Genomic DNA, 26,002 nt, shown 5'->3' with positions numbered 1-26,002 from the left:
GATGGTGGCAAAGTGATTCCAAAATAATCCTTGCTTGGTATGTGTAAAATATGCATTAACTGGCATTAATGGTATACATACAGCACCTTGGGTTTGTGGTGGTTTGAAGTGAATTTATAGCAGTTGTTAAGAAAAAGGAAAAAGAGGCATAAAAACAGTGCTACTCTTGCAAAATTCTTTAGAACTCTAACATTTTGTCTTTGTTTTGAAGTAAAAGGGAAACCATTTTTAACTACCATTCTGTGTAACGCCAACTGCTCCCTATCTCTCACACAGTGTGACATCACCACTTCTCCTAACATAAATAATTAACAATTAGTTTGGACAAAATTACTCCTTAATGCTTTTGTATTATAATAATATTTATTAAATAATTATCCACGGGCTGCACGGTGGCGCAGTTGGTAGCACTGTTGCCTTGCAGCAAGAAGGTCCTGGGTTCAATTCCCAACCAGGGGTCTTTCTGCATGGAGTTTGCATGTTCTCCCCGTGCATGCGTGGGTTCTCACCGGGTACTCCGGCTTCCTCCCACAGTCCAAAGACATGCCTGTTAGGTTAATTGGTCACTCTAAATTGCCCTTAGGTGTATGAATGAGTGTGTGCATGGTTGTTTGTGTGTTGCCCTGCGATGGACTGGCAACTTGTCCAGGGTGTACCCTGCCTCTTGCCCATAGACTGCTGGAGATAGGCACCAGCTCCCCCGCGACCCACTATGGAATAAGCGGTAGAAAATGACTGACTGACTGATGACTAATTATCCAAATGATCCAAAACGTGACAGTAAAATTCTGAGGATTCTAAATTCAGAGGAAATTCTGAGGATTTCCCCAAAATATATCAGTGAGCTGAGTAAATGAGAAATGCTGTAATTTCATTTGGCTTGTTTTATTTGTACAGACACCCCTGCAGCAGAACTGAGCCAATTAAACGAGAACATTTGTGATCAGAAACTGGTCACAAAATCTCTATAATATAATATTTTAAAATATTGTAATCTCTAGTGTTAGATTACAATAATTTGAAGCATCTGAGCTTCTTTTTAAAATAAATCATTAAAGAATAGAAGTATTACCAACCTTGAGCTGCTTCTTTTTGGCAGGTTTTACATTGACCTCTCTCCACGTCTCTGCGCCCTTCTCCTTCTGGTCCAGGTAGTAGCTGCGCACAGAGTTTCCCCCGTTATAGAAAGGAGCCCTCCATCCCAGAACCATTTCTGATCCGGTGCACAGCAGCAGGGTGATAGCAGAGGGAGAGGAGGGAACATCTGCAGAAACAGAGAGAAAAATATACAAAAGAATTACAGGTAGTGTCCGAGAAAGTGTCTCAGCAGGCAGCCATTACAACTAAAGAGGAGAATACCAAGAACTGCTTAGAAGACCTTAGATTCTGACTAGAATTGCAAACCCTTGAGTCTGTGCCACTGCTAAAAGAATTATTCAGCTTATATTTTCTTTGACAAAATTTGTTTTCTCAGAAACAACTGGACTAACAGCTATTACCCATCAGAATATTTAAGAACTACAGAGTCAGTGAGGGAATTTTGATGGCACTAAATCAAATCTGTCAACATTACACTGTAAGGCAGCCTGCCAAAGCAAAGGTGCATAGGAAGTGAAAAGGGTCATCTTTACATTCTCTGATATTTGTTTGCCGAACACTAAAAGGCAAATTATAAAAAATATAAAGGCAGACAGTTCAGAGTTTAAGCTAAATGACTTCAATGCTACTGAAAAAAGGAGTGGCAATTTATCAGATTTTAAGTTGTCTCAGACCTTTTTTAGTATAATCTCAATGCAAACATATTCAACCAAAACAATTGCTCTGGGTTATAAGATTTCAAATTGAAATATTAAAACGTATTCTCAAGATTTCTGGAACTGTTGCAGCATCCCAAAATCCTTCTTGAACTTACTGATCGCTGATTTGACCATGATGGGATGAGACTCATCTGAATATCTGCTGTTTCCTGCTCGGCTCACAGATTTCACCCTAAACACATATTCCTTCCAAGTCTTCAGGCCATGAACTATAAACCTGAGGACAAATTATGTTACCCAATTGAAAAGATCTATGGAAATGTGTTTTATTCAGACTCATATTGCTAAGATTTAAGTCATTAAAAGGTATTTAAATCTTCGTTTTTTACCTGGTTTTTGTTACGGGTTTGTTGTTGACAGTTTTCCATTCCTGTTTGCCAGCTTCACTATAGTACAGATAATATCCCAGGATGTCGTCTTTGTCTTTAGGTTCTTGCCACTGCAGCAGAACTGAAGTGTCTGTGTCTCTAATGGCCATGACTGAGTGAGGTGGAGGTGGCACAGCTGAGGGGAATAAAATGAGGTTCAATCAGTCAAAACAATTAAAGGTCATTTATGAACTGACTGAAAATTTTATCTACATTGGAATTTACCCATGGCAATTTCTAAAAATAATTTAGTTGTGAATTAAAGTCTATAGCTATGTTTGTTCTCAAATGAGGATGGACAAATGAGAGAGAGAGAGGGGTTGGCATGGGGAATTATTTTTGTTTTCAACAAAAAAAAATCCAAGTCATACTCATCCATAACTATTTTTAAACAGATGCTTGATTCTGAGTTCCTAAATGGGTTTTCTATGCATTGGGCATGGCAAGAAGGAAAAGACTGCAAGAATCAAAGCCAACATCTTGAAGAGGGCTTGTTTATTGTCGGTTTTTATGTAAATATACAATTTAAAAACAATTTATAAACAAAGTTCAAGTGATAGGCAAAACAGTAAGAATGTTAAAGATAACAATGTATTAAGTATAGATCAACAGAGAAACCAACTGGTGACTGGAATCAGATGATGTTACACTAGCCTTGATTGGCCACCAATCGGTCTGAAACTAAATATTCAATCTTTTTTTCCAATCAGTGAATTCACCATACCCTGAGCATTAAAAGGTAGTGCTAACAGCAACACCCTTTGCTGTGGAAGCTGTTACTGAGAGAAGTAGACTTTGTTATTCATTCTTTTTATTAATACTGAGGTGTTCTTGCTGTTAAACAGTTTTGAATAGAGCACATTTCATAGATATAGATTTTAGTATTTAGAATGCAAATGGACAAAATTAGGCACAATTGAGAATGACCCTGACCACTAGATGGTGGCAAAGTGATTCCAAAATAATCCTTGCTTGGTATGTGTGAAATATGCGTTAACTGGCATTAATGGTATACATACAGCACCTTGGGTTTGTGGTGGTTTGAAGTGAATTTATAGCAGTTGTTAAGAAAAAGGAAAAAGGGGCAAATTATGTTACCCAATTGAAAAGATCTATGGAAATGTATTTTATTCAGACTCATATTGCTAAGATTTAAGTCATTAAAAGGTATTTAAATCTTCGTTTTCTACCTGGTTTTTGTTACTGGTTTGTTGTTGACAGTTTTCCATTCCTGTTTGCCAGCTTCACTATAGTACAGATAATTGGAATTTACCCATGGCAATTTCTAAAAATAATTTAGTTGTGAATTAAAGTCTATAGCTATGTTTGTTCTCAAATGAGGATGGACAAATGAGAGAGAGAGAGGGGTTGGCATGGGGAATTATTTTTGTTTTCAACAAAAAAAAAATCCAAGTCATACTCATCCATAACTATTTTTAAACAGATGCTTGATTCTGAGTTCCTAAATGGGTTTTCTATGCATTGGGCATGGCAAGAAGGAAAAGACTGCAAGAATCAAAGCCAACATCTTGAAGAGGGCTTGTTTATTGTCGGTTTTTATGTAAATATACAATTTAAAAACAAATTATAAACAAAGTTCAAGTGATAGGCAAAACAGTAAGAATGTTAAAGATAATACATTGATTTTCCATAAAACACTGAGAAATATAATCTATAATATAAAACAACATTTTAATAAACATGAAGCATGAAAGGAACAATGAAAACATTAAAACAAAAATGTCTGCATTCCCAATTTTCAGTCAATTAGCAAGTAATTTATTTGTAATTTCAAATATATTAAAACATACAATCAAATTGAATACAGTGTCTTTACACTAGCATGTCAAGTGGATTCAGAGACATATCCGTGGAGCTGGTCAACGACAAAAACACAGCAGTCCCTTACTTGTGGGTATGTACATTGTATGTTTACTTGGAGCTGTAAATAATCTGTTCTGTAATCCAGGGATTGAATGTTAGCAGGAGAAATTTGTTTAGAAAATCAGCCGGTGACAACTCAAAGTTAGATCAAATAATATCAATGAGGTGTTTAAAAATGACCTCAGAAGAGGTACACATTTTAGAAGAAGCAATTTAAAACAAACTGTATATTTTATGGAAGCATGTCGGCTGTTCATTCAGATTTTTGTAAAAGAAAGCTAGAGTCAACATTATGAACTTTTTTTTTATTTCTTTACTGACGTCTTTGGGAACAGAAACTGGTCATCTGCCAGAGGACATCAATTTATATGCACTTTGAGAACGTTTGGCCAAAATAGAGAAATAGAGAATTGAACGAGAGGTGGCTTTAGCAGATACCAGGAAGGCTGAACATATTACAACAAAATTTCCTTGCTTTATGCTTTTGCACCACCGACCTCTTTGTCATAGAACATGCTGGATTTTGAAATCTCGTAGGTATTTTTTGGTACATTTCTGAATAAAGGTTTTCAAAAGAAAGATTTGTTAAGTAACTAATGTTAACCATGCCAATCATGCTAGTCACTGAAAAAAAGATGTTAATGACAGTTTAAAATTTTAACTCCAAATCATTTTGTCTTAGTTAAAAAAATTAGTAAAATCTTTCTTTAAAGAGCCTGTTCTCTAACACACAGGGAGAAACATTGCTCTTGACCTCTCACAACAGTAGGGCCATAAAAAAGTAGGGCCATAAAATGCAGTTAACAATTAAAAGAAAAATCTGAAGTCAATATTGACTGACAAAAGCTTTCCAAAATCAGTGATTAGAAGTCTTCCACAACTCTATGATTGCTGCATCATACACTGCTCAAAAAAATAAAGGGAACACTTAACAACACAATATAACTCTAAGTAAATCAAACTTCTGGGAAATCAAACTGTCTACTTAGGAAGCAACACTGATTGACAATCAATTTCACATGATGTTGTGCAAATGGAATAGAAAACAGGGGGAAATCTTTGGCGATTAGCAAGACTCACTCAATAAAGGAGTGGTTCTTCAGGTGGGGACCACAGACCACTTCTCAGTACCTATGCTTTCTGGCTGATGTTTTGGTCACTTTTGAATGTTGGTGGTGCTTTCACACTCGTGGTAGCTTGAGACGGACTCTACAACCCACACAAGTGGCTCAGGTAGTGCAGTTCATCCAGGATGGCACATCAATGCGAGCTGTGGCAAGAAGGTTTGCTGTGTCTGTCAGCGTAGTGTCCAGAGCCTGGTGGCGCTACAAGGAGACAGGCCAGTACACCAGGAGATGTGGCGGAGGCCGTAGGAGGGCAACAACCCAGCAGCAGGACCGCTACCTCCACCTTTGTACAAGGAGGAACAAGAGGAGCACTACCAGAGCCCTGCAAAATGATCTGCAGGAGGCCACAAATGTGCATGGGTCTGCACAAGCTGTTAAAAACAAACTCCATGAGGATGGTATGAGGGCCCGACGTCCACAAATGGGGGTTGTGCTCACAACCCAACACCGTGCAGGACGCTTGGCATTTGCCAGAGAACACCAGGATTGGCAAATTTGCCACTGGTGCCCTGTGCTCTTCACAGATGAAAGCAGGTTCACACTGAGCACATGTGACAGATGTGACAGAGTCTGGAGACACCGTGGAGAGCGATCTGCTGCCTGCAACATCCTTCAGCATGACCGGTTTGACAGTGGGTCAGTAATGGTGTGGGGTGGCATTTCTTTGGAGGCCTGCACGGCCCTCCATGTGTTCGCCAGAGGTAGCCTGACTGCCATTAGGTACCGAGATGAGATCCTCAGACCCCTTGTGAGACCATATGCTGGTGCGGTTGGCCCTGGGTTCCTCCTAATGCAGGACATTGCTAGACCTCATGTGGCTGGAGTGTGTCAGCAGTTCCTGCAAGATGAAGCCATTGAAGCTATGGACTGGCCCACCCGTTCTCCAGACCTGAATCCGATTGAGCACATCTGGGACATCATGTCTCGTTCCATCCACCAACGTCACGTTGCACCACAGACTGTCCAGGAGTTGGCGGATGTTTTAGTCCAGGTCTGGGAGGAGATCCCTCAGGAGACCATCTGCCGTCTCATCAGGAGCATGCCCAGGCGTTGTAGGGAGGTCATACAGGCACGTGGAGGCCACACACAATACTGAGCCTCATTTTGACTTGTTTTAAGGACATTACATCAAAGTTGGATCAGCCTGCAGTGTGTTTTTCCACTTTAATTTTGTGTGTGACTCCAAATCCAGGCCTCCATTGGTTAATACATTTGATTTCCATTGATGATTTTTGTGTGATTTTGTTGTCAGCACATTGAACTTTGTACAGAACAAAGTATTCAATGAGAATATTTCATTCATTCACATCTAGGATGTGTTATTTGAGTGTTCTTTTATTTTTTTGAGCAGGGTATATTAACATCTTTGATCATGCAACTTTTGTCTTTAGTTAGTACAGTTCGAGTTCCAGTTTTTTGCATTTTATTTTAGTTGTATGTTATTTTTTTTCCTTCTCTGAGCTAATTTTGGGAGAGCACTGCTAGAAATGAAATTGACCAGAAGCTTAAGCTTTAAGGATACCAAACATTATAGCTAACAACTATGTAACTGATGTAAGTAGGATTCAGTATGAATGACGTCATGCTAGTTTGTCATGAGTTGCTAAGATTTATTTTTCCATGTCTTTTCATTTTGTTTTTTATAAGTGACCTGTTTTGACTCCTTTTCCACAAATGCTGCTGAGATATTGTCACAGTTACTGCAGGTGGTGCACTGTATAGAAGGTAAATGCTAATTTAGATATTTAGTCTATTAGTGTACCTGACCTTTGAGCAGACAGAGTAATAATTGGCCAACAAAATTGAAATAAAATGAAAAATAACAAAATAAATGGGCACCAGTTCACAACACATCCTCTCCTACCTTGTGACTTTCGAAGTGAAATGGGTGTGCTCGGGTCGGAGGGGTCACTGACACCGTACTTGTTGATGGAGCGCACTCTGAAGCAGTACTGCTTCTCTCTCACCAGATCAAACATTGGGAACCGGGGCGAGTTCACCACCATGTCCAGACTGGCTAGTTCCCAGCTGTTTTTCCCTGCCAATGACTGATCCAAGCAAAGAATAAAAAAAAATATTATACCTCTTGTAGCACATCGCCATTTTTATGGCATATAAATATTTTTACGCCTGTCAGAAAAACAGACCCTAACATGTAAACACACTGAAAGAGAGACATGTGGCTTTGTGGATAAATTGTTAACTTAGGTTCTTCATATTTTTCACTAAAAAAGTCTCTTAAGAAACTAAAACCATACCAAACAGCTCCTTTTTTATATTCCTTATTGTCATTTCTAAATCGCTCTATGGTTTCAACATTTCCCTCTCTAGGTCATTGTTTTGAAGGTAGAAATCTCAACAAAAGAGCAGGTTTGCCAAAAGGGAAAAGTGATTATAAAGTGCTTGTTTGAGGGCAAAAAGGATATTTTAATGTTCCCTTCATTATATATGTAGATGTGAGGCTGAAGACTATAGTAATTTCAGGTGACTTTGAGAGATTTGACAGTTTTATTACCTCAGTAACTTATAAAGCCTCAATAAAAAACTATTTCCTGTGGCAGTTTTCTGACAATTGGAGTCAGGAGCTGTCGAGTGCCTGAGTTGATATTGAGGAGCCATGGCTCGTTATTTTTTGCAAAGAACAGGTCAGTCCTACGTGTGTGATGTGCTTCTGGCATCCCTTTGAACCTTAAATTTCAAGTTGGAAAATATTGTAAATAGAGGGAGCTGGTTCCGTCCATCCATTTTCCATGCCTGCTTATTCCTGACAGGGTCAATGGGCAAGAGGATGGGTGCTCCCTAGAGTGGTCAGCAGTCCATCATATGAAGACACACAATCATACGCCCACACCAAAAGCAATTAAGAATCGTCACTTAACCTAACACACATTTACTGTTATCTTTTAAAGTTCTTTCTTCTTCTGTAGGGCTTTAAGCTTAGTTATTATTGCTGTAACTATCCAATGTAGATTATTTTGCTCCAAATGTTTGCACAAAACACATAAACAGTTAATTTCAAATGTCTCACTCACGACAATAAAATATCTGCAATAAATTACATGCTGAGCAGCATCATGTCCACTGAATTCTCAACCATAAAAAACTCAGCCCTGCCGTTTAAACATGTGTTTAGGAGTCAAGTCCAAAGTTATTCATATCCCTGGCAGATTGAGATTTAAAATTATTGTCATTGAACCAAGAAGTTTCTTTCCGATAGGAAATGAGACAAGGATAATAATACAATGTAAAAAGGAATATCTATTCTGAAAAAGATAATTTAGCTGTTCTTACTTACATTTTATTTAAAATAATGGGATGCCAGGCGTTACTGTCATTTCCCACGTGGGCGTTGAACTCCCCTCAGCAGAATAATGGAGTCCCCGAGAGGGGCATTATCCAGCAACCCCGACAGGGACGCCAAGAAGGCCGGGTACTCTGCACAACCACTCGGCCCATAGGCCGAAACGACAGTCAGAGACCTGTCCCCAACCCGAAGGCGCAGGGATGTGACCCTCTCATCCCCTGGGGTAAACCCCAACACGAGACGGCTGAGCTGGGGGGCAACAAGCAAACCCACCCCAGCCCACTGCCTCTCCCAGTGGACCACTCCAGAGCAGAAGAGAGTCCAGACCCTCTCAAGGAGATGTGTTCCAGAGCCCACGCTGTGCATGGAGGCAAGCCCGACTATTTCTAGTCGATATCTCTCAACCTGCTGCACAAGCTCAGGCTCCTTCCCCCCCAGTGAGGTGACATTCCACATCCCTAGAGCCAGCCTAAGCATCCGGGGATCGGGCCGCCGAGGTCTCAAACTTTGTCCGCCGCCCAATCCTCTTTGCACCGGTCCCTCACGGTTCCCCCTGCAGGTGGTGGGCCCATTGGGGGATGGCCTCGCGTCTCTCGTTCGGGCTTGGTCCAGCCAGGTCCCGTGAGGAGCAACCCGCCCACCAGGCACTCTCCGACGAGTCCTGACCCCAGGCCTGGCTCCAGGGCTCTGCCGTACCGGGTGATGTCACGTGCCTCGATTTAATAGTCCTCATAAAGGGTGGCTTGTCTTCTTCAGGTTGGAGGGGAGTTCCTGCTTCAAGTGGAGGAGTTTAAGTATCTTGGGGTCTTGTTCATGAGTGAGGGAAGAATGGAGCGGGAGATTGACAGACGGATCGGTGCGGCTGCCGCAGTAATGGAGGCGCTGTGCTGGTCTGTTGTGGTGAAGAGAGAGCTGAGCCGAAAAGCGAAACTCTCGATTTACTGGTCGGTCTACGTTCCCACCATCACCTATGGCCATGAACTTTGAGTCATGACGAGATCCCGGATACTAGCGGCTGAAATGAGCTTCCTCTGTAGGGTGGCTGGGCACTCCCTTAGAGATAGGGTGAGGAGCTCGGCCATCCGGGAGGGGCTCGGAGTAGAGCCGCTGCTCCTCCACATCAAGAGGTGGCTCGGGCATCTATACCAGATGCCTCCTGGACGCCTTACTCGGGAGGTGTTCCAGGCACATCCCACCGGGAGGAGGCCCAGGGGACGACCCAGGACACGCTGGAGGGACTATGTCTCTCGGCTGGCCTGGGAACGCCTTGGGCTCCCCCATGGAGCAGCTGAGGAGGTGTCTGGGAAGAAGGACGTCTGGGTGTCTCTGCTGAGTCTGCTGCCCCCGCGACCGGGTCCCGGATAAAGCGGAAGACGACGAGTAAGACGATGAGTACCAGTACGAGTAATGGGATGCCTTCTCAATAACCAGTGGATTACCAATAACCAATTATCTTTATTCACATTACATCAATCAAACCCTGTTTTGTAGTTTTTTCAGAAGTTCCTTGACTATCTATGTTTGCAATGAGCTCCAAGTCGTGGATGGTTTGAAGGCTTCTACACATATCCACTATAAAAATGATGTAGATGTGGTGTCTGACGTTGAAACTGGATGAAACTGAAACTGGAGGACTGAAATTCACAAATTGTTGACAGCCACAAAAAGTATATATATGGGGCCTTGCAGCAAGAAGGTTCTGTGTTCAAATCCCAGCCCCCGTGCATGCCTAATCTAAAATATTTCCATGTCAGGTTAATTGGTAACTCTAATTTGCTGTAAGGAGTGAGTGTGTGTGTGTGTGTCCATGGTGGTTTGTCCTGTGTCTTTCTCTGTTTCTATGCCATGTGATGGACTGTTGATCTGTCCAGTTTGTGCCCTGCCTGTCGTCCTATGACTTCTGGAGATATGCACCAGCAACCCCCATGAGCCTGCACGGATAAATAGATATAGAAAATAGATGGACAAAAATATATAAATTCATTTTTCAAATATAAATTCATACAATGTAACCAGGTGAAAAATGGGTAACTGAGAAAAAAAATCAAAAGCCTATTTTTCTTTTCTTTTACCTACTTGTTGTAGTACGTTGCTTTACCAGAGTGTGGTGCTGTTCCTTTGTATAGGGGGTAAAAAGTTTCAGGAAGTGAAAAAATAGATAAAACGTCTTTGCGCTGTGGCGCACTTTGATTTAGAAAAAGACAAGAAAGACATTTTTGAGCTGAGACTGGTTGGAGAACACATGTCGGCCACATGATCAAAGATCCACGAATCTCGGTAATATACAATGGTTCAAACATTGTATCCTGAAGGCGGTGCCGTGTATCAGGATGACAATGCACCAATACACACAGCAAGACTGGTGAAAGATTGGTTTGATGAACATGAAAGTGAAGTTGAACATCTCCCATGGCCTGCACAGTCACCAGATCTAAATATTATTGAGCCACTTTGGGGTGTTTTGGAGGAACGAGTCAGGAAACGTTTTCCTCCACCAGTATCACGTAGTGACCTGTCCACTATCCTGCAAGAAGAATAGCTTAAAATCCCTCTGACCACTGTGCAGGACTTGTATATGTCATTCCCAAGATGAATTGACGCTGTATTGGCCGCAAAAGGAGGCCCTACACCATACTAATAAATTATTGTGGTCTAAAACCAGGTGTTTCAGTTTCATTGTCCAACCCCTGTATGTCATGAATGGATTATTTATCATGTTAAATGATAAGGTAATGATTTTAAAACGTATGTTTTGTTCTGTCCTCTTTTAGAGGTGCCACTTGTTTTTTTTAGCTTTTTATTTGAAATCTTCCACTTGTGCTGAGAGAGCGTATTTACTGCTGTTACTGTGGTCCAAGGGCTGTTAATTCGCCATATTTTGGAAACTGTTGCTAGTCAGGAGCATAAAACTAGTGCTATTCTTAAAAAAAAAAGCCAAGTTCCAGACAAACTATTTTGAGCTCCATATTTGGAACTTTCTTTTACATTATTTTGTTTTTTGTCAACTCACAGAAGGGTGTTTTTTTTTAAAGAATGAAGAACCCCTTTTTCATTTGAAGTCCTGTGTGCTCAATTTATCCTGGCTTCACAAGTTAAACAAATAAATCATGGCAACAGCTAAACATAATCATTCTTCCTTTCCTCTTGTGTCCTTGAAATGGGTTAGGGGTATAAACTTTAAAAGGACCTCTGCTTGAAACACAAAAATTCAACACAATACAATTAAAACAAATAAACTTTCCTTATTCACCCCGAAGCTTAAGAACAGTAATCATAAAGTTAAAGGGGTTGTGAAGATTTAAAAATTGTATCTCCTGTTTAAGAACTCCCAAGCATTAATATGATCTGAAATCAAATTACTGTTTGGGTGATCACTGCAGCTAACCTGCTTTCTGAGCTGGTAAAATATGAATCTTTGTTTTTCTGTGTGTGTGTCAGGGGAGGTATGTGTAGGCGTAAGGACCGACCCGCTCCACGTAGAAGGTCAGCGGCTCCCTGCCTCGGGGTTCAGGCTCGGTCCAGCTCAGCACCACGTAGGTGTCGCTCAGCTCGCAGGCGCGGATGTCTGTGGGAGGGAAAGGAGCTTTGACCTGACCTGCGGAGCAAAAAGAGAAGGAGGATGAAAACAAGAGAAAAAACAAGGTCAGTATGAAAAGAGTTGGCTGAGTTACAGCTTTTTCTCCTCTTATTGTAAAACTCTTCAAGTTGTGTCTGCTGGAACTGATACAGGCTCACAATGGGAGACACACTCAAACCCTCTCTGCTGCAGTTTAACCTTCGTTATATGTCAACTGCACCAAAGAGCATTGGATAGGTTGACTCGGGAAGTATTCAAGGACTCTGCAAGCCATTGAAGGACTAAGAAAGTCTTGGCAAAAAGTGTTAATTTTTGATGTTCCATCTGGACTTTTTCAGGTTTCTGTGTTCGTATCCCCTGAAGAGTTTGCAGAGCTGCAGAGTGAATCAGGGAAGCTCTCCACTGCAGAAGGAGAGCAAGGATTTGAAAAAAAGCTGATCTGGTAGAACCACATTGAACTCCTGTGAGTGCTTATGTGTGTGTACATCGCAGTCTGTAATCAGCATGAGTCAGGAGGTTTTGTTCTATACACACAATTACTGTAAAAAACATATGGTAAAACTTAATTATAGCAATGTTATACTAAAACTACAATAAGTGGTATAATGGTAAAGAACTTAAAAATAACCCAGAACCCCTTAACTTGGTTATTTCATAAAATTCCCATTTTTCTTGGTAGCTGGACACATAAATGACAATAAATAAAACAAGAGTGTCTAAAAGAGTGGATGAAAGTTTCACACAGGAGCTGCAGCTTAGATGGTTTATTGAGCTTTATTTTTACACTAGGTCTGGTTTCTGTTTGTTCTTTGGTTATGCTTGAGCAAGAAAACTACAAAACGGTTCAACAGTGAGTGGCTATCTTTCTGCTGAAGGGTTCACAAGACCGAAAACTGCACTCTGAGATAACAAGCTCTACAGCAATGGTTTTGAGTTTAGTTTGTAACCTCATCCTTTCTTATTTTGGGTACTGTGAACATGCACATGGATATAGACACTTCAGGAGTTATTTGCCAGTTGGTCAATTCAAAATTCAACAATTAAGTTTTGGTAAATGGACTGAACTTATATAGTGCTTCTCCAGTCATACTGACCACTCAAAGTGTTTTACAATAGAGCCACATTAACCCAATCACACTCACAATCACACACATTACGTATGCATACACTGATACGCAGATGAATGTATAGAAAGAAAATAAATCAATCGGCTCCACATTTTATTTATACAAATAACTGCGCACATTCATAAACAGGGTGAAAAGGCGTAAGCATGAAAATATTAAAAAATACGATGTCAGAGAAAATGTGTTATAAATAAATGCAAAATAGGTAATATAATAAATCAGATTAATGACTAAATAAATAACATGAATGAATTATCAAGAAAGAGAATAAGTAAATTAATTAATTGATTAACATCATAGTAAAAAGTAAAAATCAGTCAGAAAATTCAGATTGGCACATTATTACCATTTAGGGATGTGCACAGAAAAATAATAAACCTGAATGTAATGCAGATATGCAACAGCAAAAGAGAAATAAACACAACCAAAATAAAAATGTGAGCTTTTTAAGCTGATTTTGATTAACTTTAATCTCCCAATTATGTTCTAGTCATTACATTAAAAGCTTTACCTCCTGGGTAAATGCATTCCACTCTAAGGCTCCATCATAGAGCAGAATCTAAAAGTATGATTGCATCCAGGCTACAGTTATTTTCTGGTGGCCCCATCTTCTTCTACCCTTTTTAAACATCTCTGTGCATGCGATACACTGTCAAGGTTATCATGCCCCCTTTCATAGATTTTCAGCTTGGGCCATTATGTGCATTTACTGGGAGACCACTGGAGACTTTTTGCACCTTTCACAGGTGCAAATGGAGCAAATGCCCATTGTTGCAGCCATGCAATTACTGCAGTTCATTGTTAAACATAATATGGAGATGCATTAAAGCCTGTGGCAACCTAGATGAGGGCCCGGTGCTGTGTGTTCCAGTGAAACATAAAAGCTGTTTTAGAAATGCTCCAATCTACTTAAAATGAACACACACCAATCTCACCTTCCAGTTCATCCTTTGTAATAGTAATGGTCCTTCCTCTATCCACATTGACCACTGAGAGAAGAGAAGACAGAAAAGACAATGAGGGGGGACATAGGGGTAATGCTGTTCCACAGAGGCAATGATGGAACCATTTCCTTGCAAATGTTAGAGGATCAGACATACGAAAAAGGTGAACAACAGCGAGAGGGAAAGATGGAAAGAAGACCAGAGGCAAGAGAACCTTCTGTCTGTCCTTCATCCGTGTTTAATGATCCACAGCATCTGACCACAGCCCATCTGTCCTCATCGTTGCACTCACCCACATACACACATTTCATTCATCCTTCCAGTCCCCCCCACCCCCCCCCCCCCCCCGGAGTCCAAAACGTAGCAAATCCAAAAACTACTTTATAAGTCATCTTTTAAAAAACAAAGTATTCTTCACAATGATGTCATTAAGATGCTGTTGCAGAAAAATCCCTGCGGTTGTGCGAGATAAGATCTAAATCTGCACGCCTACATCTGTTTTCTCTGGCACTGATCATTTCTTTGCAGGTATAGCAGGGCAACTGAGGCGGATGAGGTGAATAAACAGCAGGAGGGAGTCGTGAATGCATTGCTGATGATCTTTGCAGCACACTGCAGATGTCAATGAGACAAAGTAAAAGCCTGAATAAATTGGCATAGAAAGATAAGACACAGAAGCTTCTACACAAAGGAGAAGGACCACATTGTGGGAAGTTTTATGGTTAATTACAGCCTCAGGTTGAATTCCTTTCAACTCTAAACATATAGTGGGCTTCAAGCAATTAGAAGGACTTGATAATGTAGAGGCACAAAAGCCTTTAAAAGTTTTATTTGAATATACAGAAAAGTAGGCCCAAAAACATACTCTAAGGGAGAAATTATGGTTTCCTTTGTTTTTTTTTGCCTAAATGTTACAATATTAACAAGAGATGTAAACACAATTCTAATAGAAAACTCAATAGTAGATCACTTTAATTGGATAAATTTAGCAAATAAACAATTTTATCTCCTTTTATGTAAGCAAAGAAGGCAAAACAACTGAAACTGCAAGGGCAAACCAGGAAAAGGGGTTAAATGACTAGCACATCTCGATTAATATCATCCTTTCTTCAGCACTATAAAGTCATTCAAGTATATCAAGCGAAGCAACCACAGGTAAAATTAGTTTGTTAGCTTCTCATTAAAATTCTCATCATCTTTTTGTCAGTATTGATTTTGTTTATGGTGTTATTAGAGCTGCACAATTTATCAAATTGCAGTTGCAATGGCAATATCAAAGTGTGCAAGATCACAATCAATGGTCGCAATCGCAAACTGTGGCTCAAATGCAGTTTTTGGTAGATCATTATATTTCATTTTTACATTAAATTCTGCCTTCCAATAATGTATTTGGGCACGTCCATTTATCTTGATGACTGATAAATGTCTGAGTGAAAGCTCAGGGAAAATGCTGGTGAAAACAAAGAAGTGAGGAAACTGTGGATTTATCATAATTGAATTAGTCAATGCAATATCTAGAAATAATATTGCATTGCCATATCTTCCTAAAATTGTGCAGCCCATAGGTGATACCCATTGTCCTGGTGTGTTCAAGAGGGTCTGCGGTGAGGACTGGCTCCGTGGCTTTGGAGGGATGTCCTGCCCCGGCTTTGTTCACGGAACGAACTCTGAACTGATACATAGCTCCTTCCTTCAGACCGTACACAGGGAAGTAGCACATTTTCTGAATGTTCACATTGCAGCACACCCACTCTCCCTGACTGAGGTCACACCTAAAAAAGAAATAGATTCATCAGAGCTGCAAGTACATTTATGCAAGTACAGGGAAAAAGAAAAAAATAAATTTCAATTGGAGATTTAAAAAAAGAAAAATAAATACTGTACATAATATAATAAGTGATTTGAACAAGTTGTACGGAAACAAACTGTAAAATATTTCAACTTACACAACAACAAAACCCCGTCGAGGTCTATAAGTGTTAGAAATGAACCTGAGCATATTATATGCCTCTGAATTTCACTAAAACAATTCAGAAAAGTGTAACAAGGAGGTTGCTTAGGAACTGGAATGCATCGCACTCTTTCCAGTTGTAACACGAAACATCAAGGAGTTTTATCTTCTACAAAGACCGGAGAACATATTTAGAAATAAACACAAAAATGTTGCACACATAAATCTAAGAAGAAACATTTTCCAGACAGTTAAAGTGTACAACCTCTATCCCCTGGAAATTAATGCACCCTGAACCTCTCCTGGACTGTTTTATGTGTGCTTTTCCAATGAGGTGCCATGTAGTGAACTTAGTATGCTAAGAGTGTCACCTCTATTGGCAATGTAATGCCAAGAAGTGTATGCCGCATAAGACCTGCATGTTGATGCTTCAGACAGGAAAGTAATAAAATTAGGAGGTGCACTACAACCACTCTAAGCTTCTATAATCAGCATAATCAATTATCTTCTAGTTGTTTAACACAAATAGACTACTTGGTAACGGTAACAAAACAAATATAATCTCTCATTTCTGCAGCTTCAACCAGCTGAGATGACATTGCTCCTCGAAAAAGGTAAAATCAGACCCAAAAAGCTTTAATTTTACATTTTATCACAAAAGTACAGTCTAACGTGTTGCTAAAAATATTTGAACTTTACAGAATGAAATAACTGTAACAAATTTTAAATGGATTGTGCCAATTTTGGTGTCCCACCTAAATGAGAGTGAGAGAGAAAGTAGTGCCTCCTGACGTGAATTAATTGGTCTTTTCATGAAAAAGGTCATATTGTGACCAATTTCCCTCTGGACGTCCAAGCTGATAAGCCAAAAAAAAGGTTTCACACTTCAATAGAATATATACAGTGATTTCTTAAATTGTATATAAACAACAAACATAAATGTTTTAGATTTGGCAGATAGCTTAAAGTTTAAACATTTGGCCAAGGCCTGTGATGGAAGCTCATAGTCAAGGACAGTGTTCCACTGCTGCAGAGTGAATACCTTGTTGTGCAGCATTACCTACTTCTGAGATATTTTAGAGATGAAAAGGATTAACTATAATATGAATGTTTATATGTCTTGTCTTGTCCCCTTGTTTTCCGCTTCACCTGGGACTGGGTCGTGGGGGCAGCAGACACCCAGACTTCCCTCACCCCATAAGGTGTCCCTTACTGCCGGTGGTGAACACCGGCACTAAGGGACGCTGTCAAGCTGAAGAAGGAGTCCTATCGGCTGTGGTTGGCTTGTGGGACTCCTGAGGCAGCTGATGGCTACTGTAAGGCCTAGCGTGCCGCGGCTTAGGCTGTGGCAGAGTCAAGAACTCTGGCCTGGGAGGAGTTCAGTGAGGTCGTGGAGAAGAACTATCGGTTGGCCTCGAAGTGATTCTGGCAAACCGTCCGGCACCTCAGGAGGGGGAAGCAGTGCTTCGCCAACACTGTTTACAGTGGGGGTGGGGAGCTGCTGACCTCAACTGGGGACATTATTGGGCGGTGGAAGGAGTACTTCGAGGATCTCCTCAATCCTGCCATCACGCATTCCCTGGTGGAAGCAGAGGCTGGGGAGTCAGGGTTGGACTCTTTCATCACCCAGGCTGAAGTCACCAAGGTAGTTAAAAAGCTCCACGGTGGCAGGGCTTTGGGGTGGTTGATATGGTTGACACGCCTCTTCAGCATTGCGTGGCAGCCGGGGATAGTGCCTCTGGACTGCCAGACCGCAGTGGTGTTCCCCCTTCATAAGAAGGGTGAACGGAGGGTGTGTTCCACTCCTCATCCTCCCTGGTAAGGCCTATGCCAGGGTATTGGAGTGGAGAGTCTGGCCGATAGTCGAACCTCGGCTTCAGGAGGAGCAGTGTTATTTTTGTCCTAGCCATGGAACACTGGACCAGCTCTACACCTTTTGCAGGGTACTCGAGGGTTCATGGGAGTTTGCCCAACTGGTCCACATGTGTTTTGTGGACCTGGACAAAATAATTAATTCTACCAACAATTACCAACTGACAAAGCGAAAGAGTTGACACCAGCCTTTTTTAAACTACTGTTATGTTCTGTGCATCCATTGTGCATCCACCCTCTTGATCTGAGCACTCTCCATGCAGATTTAGGAGCTCTGCAGCGTTATGTTAATGTAATTGTGAAAGGGTCATTCTGTGGTTTATTACCTAATTGTTAATTATGTAAATATTAAATGGGCTTATATAGCACATTTGTAGTCATATCGACTACTTAAAGTACTTTACACTTGAGCCGCATTCAGCTAATTGCACTCACAAACTGCACATATTCATGCACCAATTGCCAGATCAGTTTACAACTTGAGGTTTAGTGCCTTGCCCAGGATAACAAGAATTGCAGCAGTATAGCTGACATGGCCTGTGTGTTGGTTTGGATTGGTGCATCTCTATAAAAAGCCACGATTTCAAGTAATGAAAATATACCTGATAATTGATCCACGCTAAGTACACATTATATCTTACATATACACTCTTTGTGAACATAGTAACTGTAACAAGTTTTAATTGTATTTCGCAGATGTAGACTTCTATCTGCAATTGCATTTGGGACATTGATGAGATGTGTGTCTGTTTGGGATTACAACCTGGTGTTCTGTGGTGTAAACATTACCCTCTAATTCTTTTACAGCAATTATATTCCAAAGCTAAACTTAACTGCGAACTGAAATCGCAATATTCTCAAAAGATCTCAAAAGAAATGTGTAATAACAGATTGTTAATTGTTAAGGCTGGCATGATGTGTTCCTATAAAAACAAGCAGCAGCATCTCTTTCAAATTTAAACATTGTTTTCTATTTAGATTCACTGAATGTTTTAGTTGATTTTATTTGTGTTTCTAAACATAAAACCTGTTTACCATTGATAATTAGGACTCTCCATATTATTTGAACATTGCCCAATGGACCCTACAGTATTTAAATACAATCCAATTACCTCACCATCAGCACATTGGGAAAGACAAGGTTCATTAGTGCTGTCCCTCTATGGGCTTTGTTGGTATTGTTCAACATGTAAACTAATAAAAACATTGAATCACTCCTAAAGGTAATTTAGCGTAAATGAGTAACCAAAAAGTCATGTTTTAGGACTGTAGAAGGAAGTCAGAGTTCCCAAAGAGAAGCCATGCATGCACATGGAGAACATGTAAACTCCAACTAGAAAGGTTCCCCGGTTGGATTCAAACTTGGAATCTTCTTGTTGCAAGACAACAGTACGAATCACTGTGCAGCCCAGCTTAATTCACAGTGCCTTGCTAAAATATTCACGCCTTGAGTTTTTCCAAATGTTGTCGATTTGGAACCACCCACTTCAATGTATTTCATTTGAACTGCATTTGATGGACCAACCCCACCTAGCGTATATTTTTGAAGTGGAAGGAAAATGTTAAATAGTTTTACTGTTTAGGCCAGAACTTTCTCTGGACCATTTTTAAAGCAAGAAAATGCTTTTAATTTCAGCTCTGTCTGCATGTGTGTGGTTGTTGTCCGGCTGGAAGGTGAACCACCTCAGTCACAAGTCTTTCACAGCCCCTAACAGTCCTGTATTTAGCTCCTAATTCCCATTGCAGCTACCCTGTCCCTGCTGAAGAAAAATGTTCCAACAGTTTAAGTATCTGGCCAGAACACCTTCTTCCACATCTTTGCTGTGTCCGCTAGACATTTCTTGTGGGAAACTGCAAATGGAACTTCATATGGCTTTCTTTTAACAGCTCAGCAATCTTGCCAGTCTTCCATAAAGGCTTGATTTGTAGAGCCTTGCCCGTTCTGTCAGTTTCGTTGGACTGCCATGTTTTGTCATTCTGTATTCATTTTGAGATGATGGATTAAACAGTGATCTGTCAGATTGTTTTCCCCACCACTCTCTCTTTGACCTATCTGCTGTGCTCCTTTGTCTTCATGATGCTTTGTTCACTAATGTTTTCTAACAAACCTCAGAGGTCTTCACAGAACATATTGATTTATGCTGTACGCACAAATGGACTATTACTAATAAGGTATAAAGCCAATGGGTGGTACTGGATTTTATTTTGGGGCATTCAAGAAAAGGGAGCTGAATACATAAACACACCACACTTTCTAGATTTTCATCTGTCAATTGTTTTCCCTCCTCCTTGCACTACTTTGTGTTGGTTTTTCACATACAATGTGAATGAAATAAGAGTATAAATATAAATGTTCAAGAAACAGTTTAATAACTAAATGTTAAGTTTTTAATCATTATAGTAATTACCATATTAAGAGATAGCCTTCAAACATAGGAAGTCTATTGGCATTTTCATGGCTGACAAGCACTAGCCAGGTTGGCTATAGTCCTGGAGCAAAAGCAGTCACTGAAAGGCATTATTTATATGCATATGAGTGAACCTCAGAGGACAACTATCAGTTCAGTTCTCTACCAAATAGGTCTTTATGTTTGTCACACAGAAGCCATTCCTCCGAAAACACACAGACAGCAGCCTGCTGTGAATTTGCCAATGCACATGACACCCCCTGTGGAGTTGTTTTTCTGTGACAAGAGTTGTGAGACTAGTTGGAATAGGTGGCAAAACAGATGCAGAAAATAATGAAGCAATCACAGGTAAAAGAAAATAATTCAAAATACAGGGACAAAACTATCAGTTTCTAGATGTGCATCCAACACCAACACAGCTGGAGCTGTAATGACAATAAAATTGATTCTACCAAGTATTGACTCAGAACTCAAATGCCATACTTGTAAATTTTTTATTTGAAAAAATTATATTTTCTCCATTCTATAATTATCCTCTTTATTGTGTTGATCTATCGCTAAACATTATGGTTGTAAGGTGAAAAAAACATGTGAAAGATGTATGAATATCTTCAAGGCACTGTCCCCGATATACTGCAAACATAAAAATGAGCTCAGGATTCGACAGAAGAGTCAAGCATCCCTGAATAAGTCTAAAAATGTAAAGTAGATATTTTGACAAATCTCACTGTAGGTAGAAGTTTCTGACCTGAGAAATGGAAAAAAACTCATAAGAAAATGAAAAAGAAACCCAGTGTAATCATTTCCACACTTGGCTACTATTACTGCCAAAGGTGATAAAATTAAGTACTGAGTCAAATGTCTGGAAACTTACTGGACAGTAAAAATCGAGTAAAGCGTTTAACTTTTTGGTGGGTCTCTTTTGCAAAGGTTTAACTTGAATTTTAATCAGAAATGTATAAATATTTCAAGTGCAGAACAAATCTGAAGTACAGATCATGTCAAACTGATTCTCACCTCTCTACATAATAACCCTCCACAGGTGATGCTCCATCAGCACTGGGCGGCTGCCAGGTCAAAAAGACGTAGTCCTTGTTGACATCAGATACCTCCACTGCCAGAGGAGATGCAGGACCTTCCAGCACTGCAGCCGGCCCATCTAAGGGAGGAGAGTAAGGAGTCAGGAAAGGAGCGCTGAAAATGAGGACAAGAAAATTCACCCAGCACTTTATTATCCTGGAGGGAAAGCGAATGAGATAAATACTAGAGAAAAAAAAGGAAAACTATAGTACTCTAAAAACTTTATTGGGGAAACCTCTGCTTTCTCTCACATAAGCTGTAAAAATAACCAAAGAATCAAGATCCAACATGCATGATGTAACTTATACGACAACGACAAAAACCCCAATTTAATGACACACAGACAAGCAACAAAAACAAACAGAAAAACCTGTCTTTTCCATAATGATTGAAGAAATAGAATGATGTGTTTTCAGACCGGTTTCTGATGCTAGAAAATGTTTTTCAAACAACAGAATTAAGTAACCATCAGGTGCATTTCTTTTTATTCCTGATTCCTCCATTATTTGTTTTTACTGCACTGTTATGCCCATTTGCAATGCAAATATGACGGCTAAATTAAAGGAGGAAACTCACGTGCAGGGAAGTTCCCAGGCTTACTAATTAGGTAAAGAATCTAGTCTTTAATGTTCGCAACCAAAACCGGAGCCAAGATAATAAAATGAACTTTGTAAGAAAATGTATCTGCATGTGTAGGGGGTTTTTGGAGTTGTAAGTTGTACACTCAAAGTTCATGAAAGATTCAAAGCATATCAAACTGCCTATGTGGTGTGAGCACTTGCATTACAATGGAAAACAAACATGCCAAGCATCCTCACAAAGCTGAATGTTTTTGAAGTGGTTTATATACATTCTGCTGAGAGCGTGTCAGAGGTAAAACTGCGGTCCATGAAGTTTCACAGAACGAAGTTAACAAGCTTTAAGCTGCAGAACAGTTTGATTGATGGTGCAATTTTAGTGTATGAATCACTGCTGTTTGCTGACAGGAAATGAAAGTAGAACCAGACTTTGGTGACTATGAATAGTGTTTGGGGGGGTTTGCTCAAACAGTTTATCTAGGATGGGACAGCAAATAATGACTCTACACTCAAAGCTCTAAAGGTGACTCCAAAGCACCCGTCAGTTTGAAAAACACCAAGTTTGACATTGCAAAAGAAATCTGGTTTGTAAGTTGTTGAGAGACCTGAGATAGCTCCCATGAGCTCCCTGTCATTCTCTGAACAACTTAGTTCAATTAGACAGAAAAAGCTAAAGTTGATAGTGTCCTCGTCATGGCGAGTAATCATCAATTATTTATTCGAACCATTCTTTTGTCTTGGTAGATTCATTATAGCAGAGACATTCTCCATAAAACTGGCATGAACAAGTTTGAATTGATTTTAGATTTTTCTGTTCCACAGAGGTTCAAAATTATACCGACAAGCTCAAATGTATACATATTACTGTGGAAACATTTACGCTGAACCTAATTTGTTTATGTATTGCTCACAAGGAGTCTAACCTTTTTCTAATCTCTAAATTGATTTTGATGATATTTTGTGGTTCCAGAGAGTCTGGATTTTTAGAAGCAACATGAGGGATGACTTTAGACATTTGCTCAGTACCGTACAATGTCTTGCCAAAGAATGTATACCCCTTGAACTTTAGCATAATTTGTTACAATACCACCTAAAATTTCACTGTATTTTATTTGGATTGTATAGGCATGTTTGTTAACTGGAAGGGAAACATCATTTTCTGAATCTTTTTGAGAATAAAAACAGCAATAGATTGGTGTGCATTTGAAAGCAGTCTCCCTGAGTAAAGAGAAAAACGTCTTACAGCTGCAAGTCTATTTGGGTATGTCTGTACCAGTTTTGCACATCTAGAAAATCAATCTCTTCCCAATTATTGTTTGAGATGTAGCTCAAACTCAGTAAGTTTGAATAGAAAGTGTCTATGAACATCAATTTTAAATTGAATAATGGCAGAACCTGGACTGGGTTGTTCAGGGTCCCTGCGGAAGAAAAGCATCCCCATAGCATGATGCTGCCACCACCATATTTCATGGGGATGGCTGTTCACGGTATTGTGTAGTGTTAGTTTCCATTCATAGAATTTTGCACAAAAGCCGAGAAGATACATTTTTGTTTTCTGAGCAGAGCACCTTGTTCTATGTGTTGGTTGTTTCGCCTACTTGGCTTGTGGCAAACTGCTAATGAGACTTCTTGTAGTTTTGTTTTTAATTGTGAAATTCGTTATTAGCAGTCTTGATTTGTAGGGTGCATGAATGGTTGTCATGTCCACCGGAGCTATAAAATATCTGCAGCCCATACAGAATTACAATGGGCCTCTTGGCTCCTGTGACAGATTCTGTGCAGGTATAGCAGAGTAAATGGGGCTAAGTTAAAATGCATCCCTCACTTTAAAAAATTTTTGTAGTAAAAACAACAACCATAAAAACAAAATTATGATGGTCTATCACATAAAGTCCCCAAAAATGTGTTTTTTGTTTGTGGTGTAAAAAAAAACCAAGATACTATGAATCCTTAAGAAACTTTTTTGACCAGGGCTAAATGAATCAATATTCAAGATGAATACATCCTACTTAATTTAAGTTCTCACCTTTAAGGTAGACAAAAGTCATGTGCTCCTTGAATCCATCCTTGGTCCTCAGTCTTGCACAATAAACACCTTCATTCTCCTTGTTTGCAGTCATGATAGTGATGGCGGCCTTGTTGTCAAACATTTTAATGTCCACATTGCTGGACTGCTGTAGCTGTACACCTGGAGGATGACAGCATGGTTAAGTGTTAGCACTACAGCTTGTTTGTAAATTGTCAAAAATGTGCCACAAATGACTCCATCTGCATTGAATTCACCATCTCTGAACCAGCTGACATCCTGCTGGAAAGGTAGCAGAGCTGATGTGAAGGTGCACTGCAGGGAGAGGCTGCTGCCCTCCCTCACCCAGGTTGGGGGAAAGGAAATGTCAAACTGGGCGTCTTGTTGCTGCTGCAAGCCTAGAAGAGGCAGAAACAGGAGAGAGTCAAGTAGCGTTATGAAAATTAAAAAAGAGAGATGGGGAAGGAGAAAAAAAAGGACTAGTAATTGGCAAACAAAAGGCTATAATTTTAAGTGAATGCTCTTTTGAACTTGTTCTGATCTCATTTGAACCACTTCAGGAGGACGTCCTGCTGATAGAAATGAGGGTACATCGTGTCATTGAATGAGCTCTGCCACCAAAACTGATGTGTGCGATGACATTAAATTCTAATTTTGTTGGCATTCTGGTGGGAAGACACTCAGCGTCTTCAAGGTTAGAAATGGAAAGATGTGAAAGAAAACCAGAGGGTTTTAACTAACAAAAAAAGCCTGAGAGCTATAACCATAATAGCAAAAAAAGCCTTCATACAAAAGACCACAAACATAAAAGGACCTCTACATGAAGCATCCAGTGAGAAAACTACATAAAACAGCAGTAAAGCTGATGATGTGGCACTTTTGTTTTTTGTTTTTATCTGGGAACTTCCTTTTGTTAGTCATTTTCTGGCATGTCAAAGCATCAAATCTATAAAATCTTGGCATAAACATGTGTTCCAAGAAACTTATCAAATTTTGTTGTCTGGAGTGAATCTGTCACAAACAGACAGCAAAAATTTTCTTATAATGCTCTTATTCTGCTAAGCAGTCCACGTTTATCAACATTAAGATTAGAAGCAAACCCTCAAAGCTAGGATGACAAAGATACATTTGCCACAGTTGTGCTTTTGTTTATTGACTGATTTGTGTTGGAAAAAAATCCTCTTCTTCTCATGAGATGATCAAGAGTCGGTTAGATAAAAATTACTCCATGCAATTTTTATGCCAAGCCTCCAACTGATGCTATTACAAGCTGATAAAGCTTCATTCAAAATGATGGTGATCTAATTTCTTACTTTCGAAAATGTATTATGTGGAATGTAGAGTTCTTCTGGGAGCACACTGGTGTAAACTATTAAATGGCATAATCTTGGTATGTATTTGTCTGTATTTTTAGTGTTGTCTCATATTCAAGATCATTTTACCTGAGAACAAAATGTTTGGACATAAACATCTAAAATCTAACAGCCTACAAATAATAATGCCCTAAATAAAAAAAACAAAACAAACATTTGTAATATTAAATTAGGTGAAACTGCATACTATATGGAATGAGATCTCATTATCAGACATATTTACATTTTAGCTTTTAGGCTTGCAAATCCAGTACATACCAGAATAAATCTTTGCAGGTTTATAATCACAATAATGGGCTGTGCGCAGCAATTGTTACTGACAGTTAAGGCTACATAAGATATATATGCAGTGTTTTGCAACCTCTTTGGCCTTCACAGAGGTTAAATACAAATGGACACCTTTTCAGATTTTTATTTGTAAAACATTTTGAAAACCATGCATCATTTCTCTTCCACTTCTCAATTATGCGCTATTTTGTGTTGGTTTATTATATAAAATCCTAATCAAATACATTGAACTCTGTGACTCTATAATGTGGACATTACAGATGTTTTTGTGCCTCAGC

At 39.7% G+C, this 26,002-nt stretch overlaps 1 protein-coding gene across 1 annotated transcript in view; it reads right to left on the bottom strand.

Moving 5' to 3' along the window:
- The window catches only part of myom3 (myomesin 3), an 84,046-nt gene that overhangs the window by 31,712 nt on the left and 26,332 nt on the right, over positions 1-26,002 (bottom strand). Inside the window, exons 9-18 of the mRNA XM_047360859.1 lie at positions 24,321-24,461; positions 24,064-24,225; positions 21,397-21,538; positions 15,721-15,920; positions 14,140-14,193; positions 11,968-12,095; positions 7,061-7,244; positions 2,147-2,321; positions 1,913-2,034; positions 1,077-1,264 (exon numbers count right to left, since the gene is read on the bottom strand). Of these exons, the coding sequence (XP_047216815.1) occupies positions 1,077-1,264; positions 1,913-2,034; positions 2,147-2,321; positions 7,061-7,244; positions 11,968-12,095; positions 14,140-14,193; positions 15,721-15,920; positions 21,397-21,538; positions 24,064-24,225; positions 24,321-24,461 (1,496 nt within the window). The remainder of the gene's footprint in view (positions 1-1,076; positions 1,265-1,912; positions 2,035-2,146; positions 2,322-7,060; positions 7,245-11,967; positions 12,096-14,139; positions 14,194-15,720; positions 15,921-21,396; positions 21,539-24,063; positions 24,226-24,320; positions 24,462-26,002) is intronic.

This window comes from Girardinichthys multiradiatus, chromosome 3, assembly GCF_021462225.1.
Source record: "Girardinichthys multiradiatus isolate DD_20200921_A chromosome 3, DD_fGirMul_XY1, whole genome shotgun sequence".
NCBI classification, from domain to species: Eukaryota; Metazoa; Chordata; class Actinopteri; order Cyprinodontiformes; family Goodeidae; genus Girardinichthys; species Girardinichthys multiradiatus.
The sequence above is the reverse complement of the archived record's forward strand: the minus strand, read 5'-3'. Positions and strand labels throughout refer to the sequence as shown.